Source organism: Loxodonta africana, chromosome 18 (assembly GCF_030014295.1).
Source record: "Loxodonta africana isolate mLoxAfr1 chromosome 18, mLoxAfr1.hap2, whole genome shotgun sequence".
In the NCBI taxonomy this organism is placed as follows: domain Eukaryota; kingdom Metazoa; phylum Chordata; class Mammalia; order Proboscidea; family Elephantidae; genus Loxodonta; species Loxodonta africana.
The window spans coordinates 47467963-47483575 of record NC_087359.1 but is presented as its reverse complement, the minus strand read 5'-3'; the positions used below and the strand labels follow the sequence as shown (position 1 = coordinate 47483575).

The 15613-nt window shown below is 44.0% G+C and overlaps 1 protein-coding gene across 3 annotated transcripts in view; it reads left to right on the top strand.

The window, feature by feature from the left end:
* TSPOAP1 (TSPO associated protein 1) overlaps window positions 1–13444 on the top strand; it is a 42235-nt gene extending 28791 nt beyond the window's left edge. For 2 of the 3 annotated variants that reach the window (XM_064271295.1, XM_064271294.1), the window contains 4 exons: window positions 23–94; window positions 324–434; window positions 1155–1216; window positions 2966–3081. In XM_064271295.1, the coding sequence (XP_064127365.1) occupies window positions 23–94; window positions 324–434; window positions 1155–1184 (213 nt within the window). In that variant the 3' untranslated portion in view covers window positions 1185–1216; window positions 2966–3081. Of the gene's footprint in view, window positions 1–22; window positions 95–323; window positions 435–1154; window positions 1217–2965 lie in introns of all 3 variants that reach the window. The other variant, XM_064271293.1, reaches the window with a different exon arrangement.
* The last annotated feature ends 2169 nt before the right edge of the window (window positions 13445–15613 follow it).

The following is a 15613-nucleotide window of genomic DNA, read 5'->3' as shown; positions in this document are numbered from 1 at the left end:
TCTGCCCTTGGTCTCTCCACAGGCAGAGCTGCCCTTCCAAGCAGGGGACGTCATTACCGTGTTTGGGAGCATGGATGATGATGGTTTCTACTATGTGAGAACACGGGGCGTGCATTGCACCCCGCCTCACCAGCCCTCTCACAGAGGGCTTTGGGAGAAGATGGGGGTGGGCAACGGTTCCTGACAAAAGCCTGGTATGGTAGATGAGGTCACTTCCCCTGACAGCGATGGTCCCTCAGGGGCTTTAGGGCCAATGGGGCAGGGCTGGAGGGCTCAGGAGGAGGGGGAGTGCGGCCTTAATCTCACCAGCATTACCTCCCCAGGGGGAACTGAATGGACAAAGGGGTCTTGTTCCATCCAACTTCCTGGAGGGTCCTGGGCCTGAGGCGAGGAACCTGGACAGGGAGCCTGGGACAGCCCCGGCCGAGAGCCAGGTCAGTGAGGAGCTGGGCTCCCTGCTCAACAGTGTGGTCCCTACCCTGCTGGGGTGGTGATGGATTGTGACAGTGTCATGGGAGGGGACAGCTAGGGTGGTAATACAGGCGAACACTGCCCGGAGGGAGAAGCTGCTGAGTTATGGCCAGTAGGTCACCAGCAGGGGCAGCTCCCTCCCAGTAGCTGGGAGTTGGGTTACATGCCCCTATCTGCAGAGGGGTGATGGCTGCAACACTAAGCTCCAAGCCATCAACCCCACTATCCACACCCTGGGCCAATGCAGTGCAGGGGAAGGGTGACACCCTGTGGGAAAGGATCCTCTCGGCTCCGCCTCCCCCCGCCCCCCCCCGACATTTAGCCAAACATAGTACTTGTTTCAGGCCCTCCCTCCTTGCTGCATCTCTCTCTCCCAGGTGCCACTCCCCTCTGCGGCCTCAGATTTTTAAAGCCAGTGGCCCAGCAAGGCCTGAATTCCTAGGTTCTCATTCTGAGAGCTTGCCTCTTCTTGGAGTGGGTGGGTAAAATCAAGCCTCCAGCCTCAGAAGGCCGGGAGAGGGTGAGGGGGCCAGGCCTTAACCAGAAGACTCTGGGCTTCCACCTGTACTAGTTCCAAATTCAAGAGCTGTGCAAAGAGGACAAGCACCTGTGACCTGGGTGACTGAGTGGAGAGTGGCGGGTGTGTTGGTAACCCATCTCCTCTTTTTGTTCCCTGTTCTCAGAGAAGGCGGAGGAGAAGAGTCCAGTGCTAGATGGAGATAGATAAATGTAGAGAGAGCAACGTGTAAGTGGAGGGACTGGCCCCCCTCCATCCCATGCAACCTCCCACTCCCCACTTCACCACTATCAGACAGTGCTCCTCTGGCTCAGATACCCGAGCTGAACTGGCTGTTCTGTTTTCTCCCAGGGAGTGGCAGGGGGAGGTCTTGCCTGGAGCTAGATTTGGGTATAGGATCATTCTCCACCCTCTCTCCGCTTCCCTTGCCTTGCCTTTACTCTGGGCAGTACCAGTTGTTGTGGAAATACATAAGTCATCATAGTATGTGATGTCCATGTTAGCTGATTCTTCATATTCTGTAACACATGCAGCTTATAGAATATTACGTGACATACATATTATGACTCATCAGTGGTATTATCATATTATGTGACTATGGTATTATAATATTGTGATTATTATTGGTGATAGAAAGATGACTCTATAATGTCACCAGTAATAATAATAATCTCCCCATGCTTGTCTCTGCATCATGACCTTGTAGGGTGATCAGACGTTTGACTTGACCACCAACTCTCAATTTTCTATGCTTGGGGGATAGAAGGGAGAGCTTGAATAATTGGAACCCGTAGATAACCCCAAATCATTCTTCTCAGGCTCAGAGAGCCTCTCCTTTTGTTTCCCCAACAACCCTTCTCTCCTGGGGATCCTAGGGAAGGACCTCTGGGAGGCAGTAGGAAGGATCTGGGGGCTTCCCAGCCTGACCCAAAGCCATGGCTGGTTGGCAGTAGATGCACAGACCTCTTTGTAGGCAGGCCCTGCTACAGCACCCAGTGTCTTGGGGTAGGTAGGCCCCAGGCTATGCACCCATTTCCCTGCCTCTGGTCTGGGCCCTGTGGCTGGCTCTGGTTGGGAGGCTGCCATTCTCTGGGTGGCAAGCAAGAGTTTGAGGAGAGGAGGAGGCCATGCAGGCTGGCCAGGGCCTGGTACGGGTGTGCCAGGCACAGGAGTTCACACGGGAATGTTGGTGGGGGGAGGCTTTCTGGTGGCCTTCCTGGCCCTTAGGCCACCAACGGTCACTGTTCGGGAGGGCCTGAGGTTGAGGGAACAGCTCAGGGCTGCAGATGGAGCTGGTAGGAGATTGAGCTCTGAAGGAGGAGAAGGGTGGATGGGCTGTCTCCGGAGCTTGTGGTGGGGGCTGAGTGGTGCAGGTGAGGCCGACTATGAGTCCCCTCCTGTCCCAGGCTCCCTGCTGTCCTCTCAGGGGCCATTCAGGGAGAGACATTGTCTCAGTCTCCCAGTAGAGTGGGCACTGCCTCCATTCCCTGAAGGCCCTGGGGCCGGGCAGTGCTGCTTTTTGGTACCACCTGTGAGGTGCTGTTGGAACTGCCTCCTCTGGAGGGGACACAGCTGCCTCTAAGCGGTCCTTGTCCTTGCCTCCCTTTGCTGGGATGGGGAGAACATGCAGGAAGTTGGGGCATCTGACCCCAGAGTCCGGCTCAGAGAACTCTTGTGTGCTGTCAGCCAGTGCCCTGTAGTGAGTCCCAGAGAAGGGAGGGGGCTTGCCTGGGGTCACAAGTGAACAGAAAGCAGAATGGAGACTGCATCTGGTAGCTCCCAGTGCAGGGCTCCCTGGGCTTATCCCACCATTTCCCCTGTCTGTGCTCTGTGTAGGGGCAGTGGCGGGGTGGGGGAGGGTCCGCTGGCTCTCTGCCTGATTTTGGGCGGTGGAAGCCTGCAGGCACATGAGGTGGTGAGAAAAAGATTCAGGGAACCAGCAGACCCTGACCTTGCCCCTTTTCTCTCCTATTCCAGGACTGGACCAGTACAACACCAGGGTCCCCAGCACTCCAAATCTGGCCTTGTGCCTCCAGCCCTGGCAGCCTCTCCAGGACTGAACTGGAGGAGCCACAGGGTATGAATGAGAAGATGCGGGGTCTCCTCTCCAAGGGGAAGCAGCTCCTCAGGAAACTGGGCTCTGGGAAGAAGGAGTGAAACTGGCCCATCCTGCAGGCAGAAGTGGCCCCCTAAGGCTCCCAGAGACCCCAGAAATCTGCCCTAACTGGGCAGAGAAGGTCCAGTCCTCCCGTTCTTCAGAGTTAACACTTTGACACTTGGATGGGAATCACAGAGACTTGGTAAAGGTCAGAGTTTGATGGGTCCTTAGGGATGGATCCTCTTGATGGGCACCTTCCTCTTACAGGAGGGGAAACTGAGGCCTGAAAGAGGAAGTAACTTGGCCAAGGTCTCTAGACCTCAGTCACAGAGCCAGGACTGGACGTAGGTCTCCTGGCTCCTAGTCTAGTGCTTTCTCCACCACACTATGCTGGGCCCTTCTTTGGCCCTTCCCATTCCCAGGGTGGAGAGCCATGGGGGAGAACGGGCCTCCTTCCTCTTATGGCTCTGGCTATCCTGATCATGTCTTCCCTCCCTTGAAGGAAAGTTTGCACTGGATTCTCCCCAGCCCCACTTCCCCACCGGGCAGGAGGAGCAGATCCGTGTATATATGTACATACTCAGTGCCTCAGCCCAGCTTTCTCCTTCTTGCTTCCACCACACAGGCCCGGAAAGGAGAACGGCCATGCCAAAGTGGGCCTAACCCCGCCCCATAGTGCTCCACCCCTCCCTGCCAGCCTGGCTTCTGGGCCTCCTGTGTGTTCCCACCCCAAAGGCCCAGGGCAGAAAGCAGGAGTTGGGTTTGCCTTATTTTGCTCATTGGATTCAAGTTCTCTTTTGCATCATTTTCTTCTGGCCTCTGTTGGAGTCCGGGGGCTGTGGGGAAGGACAGACATATGAAGCTATTTTCATACATTCCCTGTTTAGAGTGGGGTAGGTAGTTCCCCACCCTTACCCTAACCACCCCACCCTCACCCTGTGGCTGGGTGTCTCTGCATGTTTCCTTCGCTATGGTGGGAGATTGTTTGACTGAACCCCTGCCTTCACCCTGGTCTCCAGGGGTGTGGAATGGTGGGGGCATTTGTTAAAAAGACTTTTTATTATAATAAAGTCTATTTTCACAAAATCTATGCTGGACTCTATCTGGGGCAAAGGACTGTTTGGAGGGACGGCTCATGCTGGGCTTTGAATTCGACTTCAGAACCCAGAAGTGACATGCAAGGGGCAGCTGAGGCAAACTCCATTCAACACCAAGAGGACCAAGCAGCTCTTGAATTCCTTTTCCTAAGAAGAAGATTTAGCAGCTTCCTGAGCCCCTGGTTGCAGGAGCCTCTGGCTGGAGTTTGGGCAGAATAGTGGAGAGAGAAAAAGACCTGGGAAAGGGGAAACGTGAGAGAGAAGGCACCTGTTTCAATATGGTGAATTGAATGCATACTGCAATCTTTCTTCCCCTGTACCAAACCCATAGGTATAATAGATGTAAGCAAAACAGAATAAACACCACACATAGCTCCACTTGAAAACAAGGGAGATTCTCAGTAGGCCAGAAACATGATTCCAGAGAAGACAGAAAACAGATGGGAGCTCATACTCGGAAACCTCAGGGCAGGGTACACTGAGGAGATTTCTGCTGCATCCTGCTCCATGCCTAGAGGTGGGCAAACAAAGCTGAAAAGACCTCAGAGGGTACTGGCCTCTGATTAGTTGGGTTTCTAAGGGGGAGCAGCCAGGTCGATTGACCATTGCACATTCTCTTTCTCCCCATGGACCAAGGGGCAAAGATGGGGATATTTGCCTTTAGATGAGGACAGTGGGGGTGGCAGCTTGGATCAGAGACCAGGTGGTACTTCAGATGGTTGGCAACACCTGGCACAAACAAGAAGCATTAATGCCTAGGTGAAAATAAAGGAGCCTCCAAATTGCAGCATATTGTACCCCACCTCACTCTCACTGAAAACCCTCCAAGTTACAGCAGCAATCCCACCTAGCCGTCCAACAGGAACTTTTAGCTACTAAGGTGAGGACCCAACTAAGCCTCACCAAACATTTGCGGAAAGCCAGCTCCGTTCAAGACAGACGACAAACTTGAATGAATGAATATACATCTGAGTCAATAAAGCATAAGAAAAGAACTTTAAGAATGACTATTTATTATACTTGGAGAGATCAAAGAAGGAATCACATTTGTGAAACAAGAACAAATAGCTATGAAAAAGATCCTAATCAAGATAGTGAAACATTTTTTAAATTATATATTCTCATTAAAAACGAACTCAGTATAGCAGAACTGAACCCAAATTCTTAAAAAGTCCAGACTTACTGGACCAGTTGAGACCAGAGGACTCCCTGAGACCACTACCCTGAGACAGGCTTTAAACATTCCACTGAAACTATCCCCTGAGATCACCTTTTAGCATAATATAACAGTTGCAGTCAAAATAAAGATCATTACCTGTAGGTGCTCTACTAAAAAAAAAAAAATCTATATGAGACCAAAAGGTCAACATTTACTCTAAAGCAAAGATGAGAAGATAAGGGGGAAGGGGAACTACTGGAAATGAAACGACCCGAAAGAAATTAGAGAACGTTGACACGTTGTGAAAAATGTAACTAATGTCGTTGAACGATTTGTATAGAAATTGTCAAACGGGAACCTAATTTACACATAAACTTTCATCAAAACACTATTTTAAATATTATCCTAAAAAGAGGAACTCAATATATTGGTGAAAAGCATACAGTTCATAGCTGAAGAGCATTGCTGTTGTTATGCTGTTAGGTGCCGTCTAGTCTGTTCCAACCCATAGTGACCCTATCTATGTATAACAGAATGAAATGCTGCCCGGCCCTCCACCATTCTCACAGTCATTGCTATGTTTGAGCCCATCGTTGCAGCCACTGTGTCATTCTACTTTACCAAGGCATGATGTCCTTCTCCAGGCACTAGTCCCTCCTGACGAAATGACCAAAGTATGTGAGACGAGGAAGTCTCAGCAACCTCAATTCTAAGGAGCATTCTGAATGTACTTCTTCTGAGACAGATTTGTTCATTTTTCTAACAGTCCATGGTATATTCAATATTCTTCTCCAACACTGTAATTGAAAGACATCAATTCTTTTTCAGTCTTCCTTATTCATTGTCCAGCTTCCACATGCATATGAGGGGATTGAAAATACAATGGCTTGGGCCAGGTGCACCTTAGCCCTCAAGGTGACATCTTTGCTTTTTAACATTTTAAAGAGGTCTTTTGCAGCAGATTTGCCCAATGCAATACGCCTTTTGATTTCTTGACCATTCCTTCCATCCATGGATGTTGATTGTGCATCCAAATAAAACGAAATCCTTGACAACTTCAATATTTTCTCTGTTTATCATGGTGTTGCTTATTGGTCCAGTTGTGAGGATTTTTGTTTTCTTTATGTTGAGGTGCATTCCATACTGAAGGTTGTAGTCTTTGATCTTCATCAGTAAGTGCTTCAAGTCTTTTTCACTTTCAGCAAGAAAGATTGTGTCATCTGCATATCACAGGTCATTAATGAGTTTTAATCCAATCCTGATGTCCTGTTCTTCTTCAAGTAGTCCAACTTCTCAGATTATTTGCTCAACATACAGATTGGATAAATATGGTGAAAGGATACAACCCTGATGCGCACCTTTACTGATTTTAAACCTTGCAGTGTACCCTCGTTCTGTTTGCAAGGCTGCCTCTTGATCTATGTACAGGTTCCTCACGAGCATTATTAAGTGTTCTGGAATTCCCATTCTTTGCAATGTTACCCATAATTTGTTATGATCCACACAGTCGTATGCCTTTACATAGTCAATAAAATACAGGTACACATCTTTGTGGTATTCTCTGTTTTCAGCCAAGATCCATCTCTATCAGCAATGATATCCCTCGTTCCACATCCACTTCTGAACCCAGTTTGAATTTCTGGCAGTTCCCTGTCGAAGTACTGTTGCAACCGTTTTTTAATTATCTTCCCCATAATTTTACTTGTGTGTGATATTAATATTGTTTGGTAATTTCTGCATTCTGTTGGGTCACCTCTCTTTGGAATGGGCAAGAATATGGATGTCTTCCAGTTGATTGGCCAGGTAGCTGTCTTCCAAATTTCTTGGCATAGATGAGCACTTCCAGCATTGCATCTGTTTGTTTTAACATATCAGTTGGTATTCCGTCAGTTCCTGGAGGCTTGCTTTTCGCCAGTGCCTTCACTGCAGCTTGGATTTCTTCCTTCAGTATCATCAGTTCTTGATCATATGTCTGCACATCAATCAATTCTTTTTAGTACAGTGACTGTGTATTCTTTCCATCTTTTTTGATGCTTCCCATGTTGTCAAATTTCTGCCCATAGAATCCCTCAATGTTGCAACTTGAGGCTTGAATTTTTTTCTTCACTTCTTTCACCTTGAGAGATGCTGACAGTGTTCTTCCCTTTTGGTTTTCTAACTCCAGGTCTTTGCACATGTCATTATAATACTTTACTTTGTCTTCTTGAGCTGCCCTTTGAAATTTTCTGTTCAGATCTTTTACATCATCATTTCTTCCTTTCGCTTTAGCTACTCTACCTTCAAGAGCAAGTTTCAGAGTCTTTTTTGACATCCATTTTGGTCTCTTTTAAATTTTTTCCCTTTTCTGTCTTTTTAATAACCTATTGCTTTCTTCCTGTATGATGTCCTTGACGTCATCTCACAACTCATCTGGTCTTCAGTTGTTAGTGTTCAGTGCATCAAATCTGTTCTTGAGATGATCTCTAGACTCAAGTGGGATATACTCAAAGTCATAGTTTGGCTCTCATAGACTTGTTTTTATTTTCTTCAGCTCCATCTTGAACTTGTCTGTAAACAATTGATGGTCAGTTCTGCAGCTGGCTCCAGGTCTTGTTCTGACTGATGATATTGAGCTTCCCTGTCATCTGTCTCCACAGATGTAGTCCATTTGATTTCTGTGTATTACAGACAGCGAGGTCCACATGTGTAGTTGCTGTTTATGTTGTTGAAAAAAGGCTTTTTTTTTAGATAGTTAGGTCTGTCTTCCCAGTCTGTCTTAGTCTAGAAGCTCCATTGAAACCGGTCCACCATGGGTGGCCTTGCTGGTATTTTAAACACCAGTGGCATACCTTCCAGCACCACAAAAACACACAAGTGGGCAGAGCCAAGATAGCAGAATAGATAGGCGCTTCCAGCGAGCCCTCTTTACAACAAAGACCCAAAAAAAAAACAAGTGAAACGAGTATATTTGTGACAAGTGGGGAGCCCTGAGCATCAAAGGCAAGCTTAGATGATGAACTGAGGGGCAGGGGTAGGAAGAGGCCATTCAGAAGTGGAGAGGAGTTATCGGACCTGAGTCGCGGGGAGCCCTCAGGCACCATTCCTGGAGCAGTGGCAACAGCAGTAGTGGCAGCGGGCTGCTCCTAGCGTTCAGCCACAGTTTCCTCAGGGAGAAGCAGCCAGCCACACAGCCCACTCACACCTCCGGAACCTGAGGAGAACTGCACTCTCGGCAAAAGCTAAGTACTTGTGTATATTTTACCGTGTCCCCCCACGTCCAAGCCAGCTTCAGTGGCTGAATCCCTGGGTCTGAGATAGGCCCTGGTGAGCACCTAGAGCCATCCTCCCAGCCATAGGGAAGGAAAAAATTTGCAAGTTGGGAGAAAAGATAATTTGCTAGCTCCATTAACCAGGGGAGCTCAGGACAGAAGCGGCTCCTGTACAGGCATAAACCGTCCGTAGACCTTCAGCACCTTTCCCTTCTGCATGGACCTGTGTGGGCCTATTTTCAGAGAATAGGCCCTTGTTGGCAAACTCCAACCATTTCAGCTGTGCGGTGGAGAGGTGGGTGTTTGATGTTTGACATTGCTTTGCCTATTAAACAAGGTCCTTACCTACCCACATCAGGGACCTAAGGACTGGTAGCTCCACTCAGGTCACCCAGCCACCCGCGACAGGGGTCCAGAGATAACTGCTACCTCCCAGTCCTTACAACCAAAAACTTTGAGTGCCCATGGTCCCTCTGCAGAACCCACCCACCAGCATGCTCTAAGGAACAGAGACGCGTTTTCCCCAGAGACACATGGGGGTGGGTTCTCAGCCCCCTGCCTTGTTCAGAGCGTGACACCCCTGCTGCAATCAGATACTGGTGTACACGCCTGTCACCCCTGCCCCTCTAAGACTGTAGGACAGAGCCTGTACCACACACTTGATATCAGCTACCTAGAAACCTGAGCTGAATTCATACAAGCAAACTGAATGGACTCCTAGACTGATATACATGATAACAGCTCTAGCCAGCTGGGGACAGGATGTCAGAGCTCCAAAGGCGAAAATAATCAAGCTAGCTCACTCAAGCAACCCATAGGGGTATACCAAAACAAAACAAAGCAAGCAGCTACGACACAGTAAGCAAGCATAAACTAATACAATAACTTATAGATGGCTCGGAGACAACAGTCAATATCAAGTCAGATAAAGAAACAGACCATGATCACCTCGACAGGCTCTCAAAACAAAGAATCTAGGGATCTTCTAGATGAAAGTGCATTCCTGGAATTACCAGATGCAGAATACAAAAGTTTAATATACAGAACCCTTCAAGACATCAGGAAGGAAATGAGGCAATACATAGAACAAGCCAAGGAACACACAGATAAAGCAACTGAAGAAATTAGAAAGATTATTCAGGCACATAATGAAAAGTTTAATAAGCTGGAAAAATCCATAAGCAGCTATCAGGAATTCAGAAGATTAACAATAAAATTACACAATTAGATAACTCAATAGAAAGTCATAGGAGCAGAATTGAGCAAGCAGAAGCTAGAATTTCTGAACTCAAAGATAAATCACTTGGCACTAATATATTTGAAGAAAAATCAGTTAAAAAAATAAAAAAAGGAAGAAACCTTAAGAATCATGTGGGACTCTATCAAGAGAAAAAACCTACAAGTGATTGGAGTACCAGAACAGGGAGAGATAACAGAAAATACACAGAAAATTGTTGAAGATTTGTTGGCAGAAAACTTCCCTGATATTGTGAAAGATGAGAAGATATCTATCCAAGATGCTCATCGAACTCCACATAAGGTAGATCTTAAAAGAAAGTCACCAAGACATATTATAATCAAGCTTGCCAAAACCAAAGATAAAGAGACAATTATAAGAGCAGCGAGGGATAAAAAAAAAGTCACCTACAAAGAAGAGTCAATAAGAATAAGCTTGGACTACTTGGCAGAAACCAGGCAGGCAAGAAGGCAATGGAATGACATATTTAAAAAAGTGAAGGAAAAAAATTGCCTGCCAAGAATCATATATCCATCAAAACTGTCTCTTACATATGAAGGTGAAATTAAGACATTTCCAGATAAACACAAGTTGAGGGAATTCATAAAAACCAAACGAAAACTACAGGAAATACTAAAGGGAGTTCTTTGGTTAGAAAATCAATAATATCAGGTACCGACCCAGACTAGAACACTGGGCAGAGCAACCAGAAGTCAACCCAGGCAGGGAAATCCAAAAAAAAAAACAAAGCAAGATTAAAAAAAAAAAAAAGACACCCAATGCAGGGTAACAGCGATGTTATTATATAAAAGAAGACAACATTAAAATAATAAAGAGGGACTAAGAAATGTAATCATAGATCTTCCATATGCAAAGGAAGATACGGCGATACAAAGAAATAAAAGTTAGTTTTAAATTTAGAAAAATAGGGGTAAATAATAAGGTAACCACAAAGGAGACTAACTATCCTACTCATCAAAATAAAATACAAGGGAAAAATGCAGACTCAGCAGAAACAAAATCAACAACAACAAATATGAGGAAAGGACAATATATAAAGAAAATCTACTCAGCACATAAAATCAAGTGGGAAAAAGAAACTGTCAACAACACACAAAAAAAGACGTCAAGATGATAGCCATAAATTCATACCTATCCATAATTACCCTGAATGTAAATGGACTAAATGCACCAATAAAGAGACAGAGAGTGGCAGGATGGATTAAAAAACAGGATCCATCTATATGCTGCCTACAAGAGACATACCTTAGACTTAGAGACACAAACAAACTAAAACTCAAAGGATGGAAAAAAATATATCAAGCAAACATCAATCAAAAAAGAGCGGGAGTGGCAATATTAATTTCTGACAAAATGGACTTCAAAGTTAAATCCATCAGAAAGGATAAGGAATGACATTATATAATGATTAAAGGGACAATACACCAAGAAGATATAAGCATATAAAATATGTATGCACCCAGCGACAGGGCTGCAAGATACATAAAACAAACTCTATCAGCATTGAAAAGTGAGATAGACAGCTCCACAATAATACTAGGAGGCTTCAACACCCCACTTTCGGTGAAGGACAGGACATCCAGAAAGAAGCTCAATAAAGACACAGGAGATCTAAATGCCACAATCAACCAACTTGACCTCGTAGACATATACAGAACACTCCACCCAACAGCAACCAACTATACTTTCTTTTCTAGTGCACATGGAACATTCTCTAGAATAGACCACATGTTAGGTCATAAAGCAAGCCTTAGCAGAATCCTAAACATTGAAATATTACAAAGCATCTTCTCTGACCATAAGGCCATAAAAGTGGAAATCAATAACAGGAAAAGCAGAGAAAAGAAATCAAACACTTGGAAACCGAACAATACCCTGCTCAAAAAAGACTGGATTATAGAAGACATTAAGGATGGAACAAAGAAATTCATAGAATCCAATAAGAATGAAAACACTTCCTACCAGAACCTTTGGGACACAGCAAAAGAGGTGCTCAGAGGCCAATTTGTATCAATAAATGCACACATCCAAAAAGAAGAAAGGGCCAAAATCAAAGAATTATCCCTACAACTTGAACAAATAGAAAGAGAGCAATAAAAGAAACCCACAGGCACCAGAAGAAAACAAATAATAAAAATTAGAGCTGAACTAAATGAAATAGAAAATAGAAAAACAATTGAAAGAATTAACAAGACCAAAAGCTAGTTTTTTGAAAAACTCAACAAAATTGATAAACCACTGGCCAAACTGACAAAAGAAAAACAGGAGAGGAAGCAAATAATCCAAATAAGAAATAAGATAGGCGATATTACAATAGGCCCAAATGAAATTAAAAGAATCATATCAGATTACTATGAAAAACTATACTCAAACAAATTTGAAAACCTAAAAGAAATGGATGAATTACTAGAAACACACTACCTACCTAAACTAACACAGAGGTAGAACAACTAAATAGACCCATAACAAAAGAAGAGATTGAAAAGGTAATCAAAAAGCTCCCAACAAAAAAAAAGCCCTTGTCCGGATGGCTTCACTGCAGAGTTCTACCAAACTTTCAGAGGAGAGTTAACACCACCACTACTAAAGGTATTTCAGAGCATAGAAAAGGATGGAATACTACTAAACTCATTCTATGAAGCCACCATATCCCTGATAACCAAAACCAGATAAAGAAACCACAAGAAAAGAAAATTATAGACCTATATCCCTCATGAATGTAGATGCAAAAATCCTCAACAACATTCTAGCCAATAGAATTCAACAACATATCAAAAAAATAATTCGCCATGACCAAGTGGAATTCATACTAGGTATGCAGGGGTGGTTTAACATTAGAAGAACAATTAATGTAATCTACCATATATATTTTTTTGTTTTTTTTAACCATATAAATAAATAAATAAAACAAAAGACAAGAATCACATGATTTTATCAACTGATGCAGAAAAGGCATTTGACAAAGTTCAACATTCATTCATGATAAAGACTTTCAGCAAAATAGGAATAGGAGGAAAATTCCTCAACATAATAAAGGGCATTTACACAAAGCCAACAGCCAACATCACCCTAAATGGAGAGAGACTGAAAATATTCCCATTGAGATTGGGAATTATCACCACTCTTCTTCAACATTGTGCTGGAAGTCCTAGCCAGAGCAATTAGGCCAGATAAAGAAATAAAGGGCATCCAGATTGGCAAGGAAAAAGTAAAAGTATCTCTATTTGCAGATGACATGATCTTATACACAGAAAACCCTAAGGAATCCTCCAGAAAACTACTGAAACTAGCAGAAGAGTTCAGCAGAGTATCGGGATACAAGATAAACATACAAAAACCAATTGGGTCCCTCTACACCAACAAAAAGAACATCGAAGAGGAAATCACCAAATCAATGCAATTTACAGTAGCCTCCAAGAAGATAAAATACTTCGGAATAAATCTTACCAGAGATGTAAAAGACCTATACCAAGAAAACTACAGTACACTTCTGCAAGACACTAAAAGAGACTTACGTAGGTGGAAGAACATACCTTGCTTGCAGATAGGAAGGCTTCAATCAAAAACATTATAAAAATGTCTATTCTACCAAAAGTTATCTATACGTTTAATGCAATTCCGATCAAAATCCCAAGGACATTCTTTAATGAGATGGAGAAACAAATCACCAATTTCATATGGAAGGGAAAGAGGCCCTGGATAAATAAGGCATTACTGAAAAAGAAGAACAAAGTGGGAGGCCTTACTTTACCTGATTTTAGAACTTATTATACCGCCACAGTAGTCAAAAAAGCTTGGTACTGGTACAACAAGAGATACATGGACCAATGGAACAGAATTGAGAATCCAGACATAAATCCATCCACATATGAGCAGCTGATATTTGACAAAGACCCCAAAACAGTTAAATGGGGAAAAGACAGTCTTTTTAACAAATGGTGCTGGCATAACTGGATATCCATCTGCAAAAAAATGAAACAACACCCATACCTCACACCATGCACAAAAACTAACTCAAAATGGATCAAAGACCTAAATATAAAATCTAAAATGATAAAGATCATGGAAGAAAAAATAGGGACAACGTTAGGAGCCCTAAAGCATGGCATAAACAGTATGCAAAACATTATAAAGAATGTAGAAGAAAAACTAGATAACTGGGAGCTCCTAAAAATCAAACACCTATGGTCATCCAAAGACTTCACCAAAACAGTAAAAAGACTATCGGGAAAAAGTTTTTAGCTATGACATTTCTGATCAGCGTCTGATCTCTAAAATCTACATGATACTGCAAAAACTCAACTACAGAAAGACAAATAACCCAATTAAAAAATGGGCAAAAGACATGAATAGACACTAAAGAAGACATTCAGGTAGCTACAGATATATGAGGAAATGTTCACGATCATTAGCCATTAGAGAAATGCAGATCAAAACTACAATGAGATTTCATCTCACTCCAACAAGACTAGCATTAATCCAAAAAACACAAAATAATAAATGTTGGAAAGGCTGTGGAGAGATTGGAACACTTATACACTGCTGATGGGAATGTAAAATGGTACAACCACTTTGGAAATCGATTTGGCACTTTCTTAAAAAGCTAGAAATAGAACTACCATGCAATCCAGCAATCCCCCTCCTTGGAATATATCCTAGAGAAATAAGAGCGTTTACACGAACAGATATATGCACACCTGTGTTTATTGCAGCACTGTTTACAATAGCAAAAAGATGGAAGCAACCAAGGTGCCCATCAAAGAATGAATAGATAAATTATGGTATATTCACACAATGGAATACTACGCATCGATAAAGAACAGTGAGGAATCTGTGAAACATTTCATAACATGGAGGAACCTGGAAGGCATTATGCTGAGTGAAATTAGTCAGTTGCAAAAGGACAAATATTGTATAAGACCACTACTATAAGAACTTGAGAAATAGTTTAAACTGAGAAGAAAGCATTCTTTCGTGGTTACAAGACGGGGGAGGGAGGGAGGGTGGGAGGGGGCATTCACTAATTAGATAGTAGATAAGAACTACTTTAAGTGAAGGGAAGGACAGCACACAATACAGGGGAGGTCAGCACAGTTGGACTAAACCAAAAGCAAAGAAGTTTCCTGAATAAACTGAATGCTTCAAAGGCCAGCATAGCAGGGGCAGGGGTCTGGGGACCATTGTTTCAGGGGACATCTAAGTCAATTGGCATAATAAAATCTATTAAGAAAACATTCTGTATCCCTCTTTAAAGAGTGGTATCTGGGGTCTTAAATGCTAGCAAGCAGCCATCTAAGATGCATCAATTGGTCTCAACCCACCTGGATCAAAGAAGAATGAACACCAAGGACACAAGGCGATTACTAGCCCAAGAGACAGAAAGGCCCACATGAACCAGCAACTACATCATCTCGAGACCAGAAGAACTAGATGGTGCCCAGCTACAACCGATGACTGCCCTGGCAGGGAACACAACAGAGAACCCCTGAGGGAGCAGGAGAGCATTGGGATGCAGACCCCAAATTCTCATAAGCCCAGACTTAATGGTCTGACTGAGACTAGAGGGACCCCAGCGCTCATGGCCCCCAGGCCTTCTGTTGTCCCAGGACAGGAATCATTCCCAAAGCCAACTCTTCAGACAAGGATTGGACTGGACAATGGGTTGGAGAGGGATGCTGGTGAGGAGTGAGCTTCTTGGATCAGGTGGACACTTGAGACTATGTTGGCATCTCCTGCCTAGACGGAAGATGAGAGGGTGGAAGGGG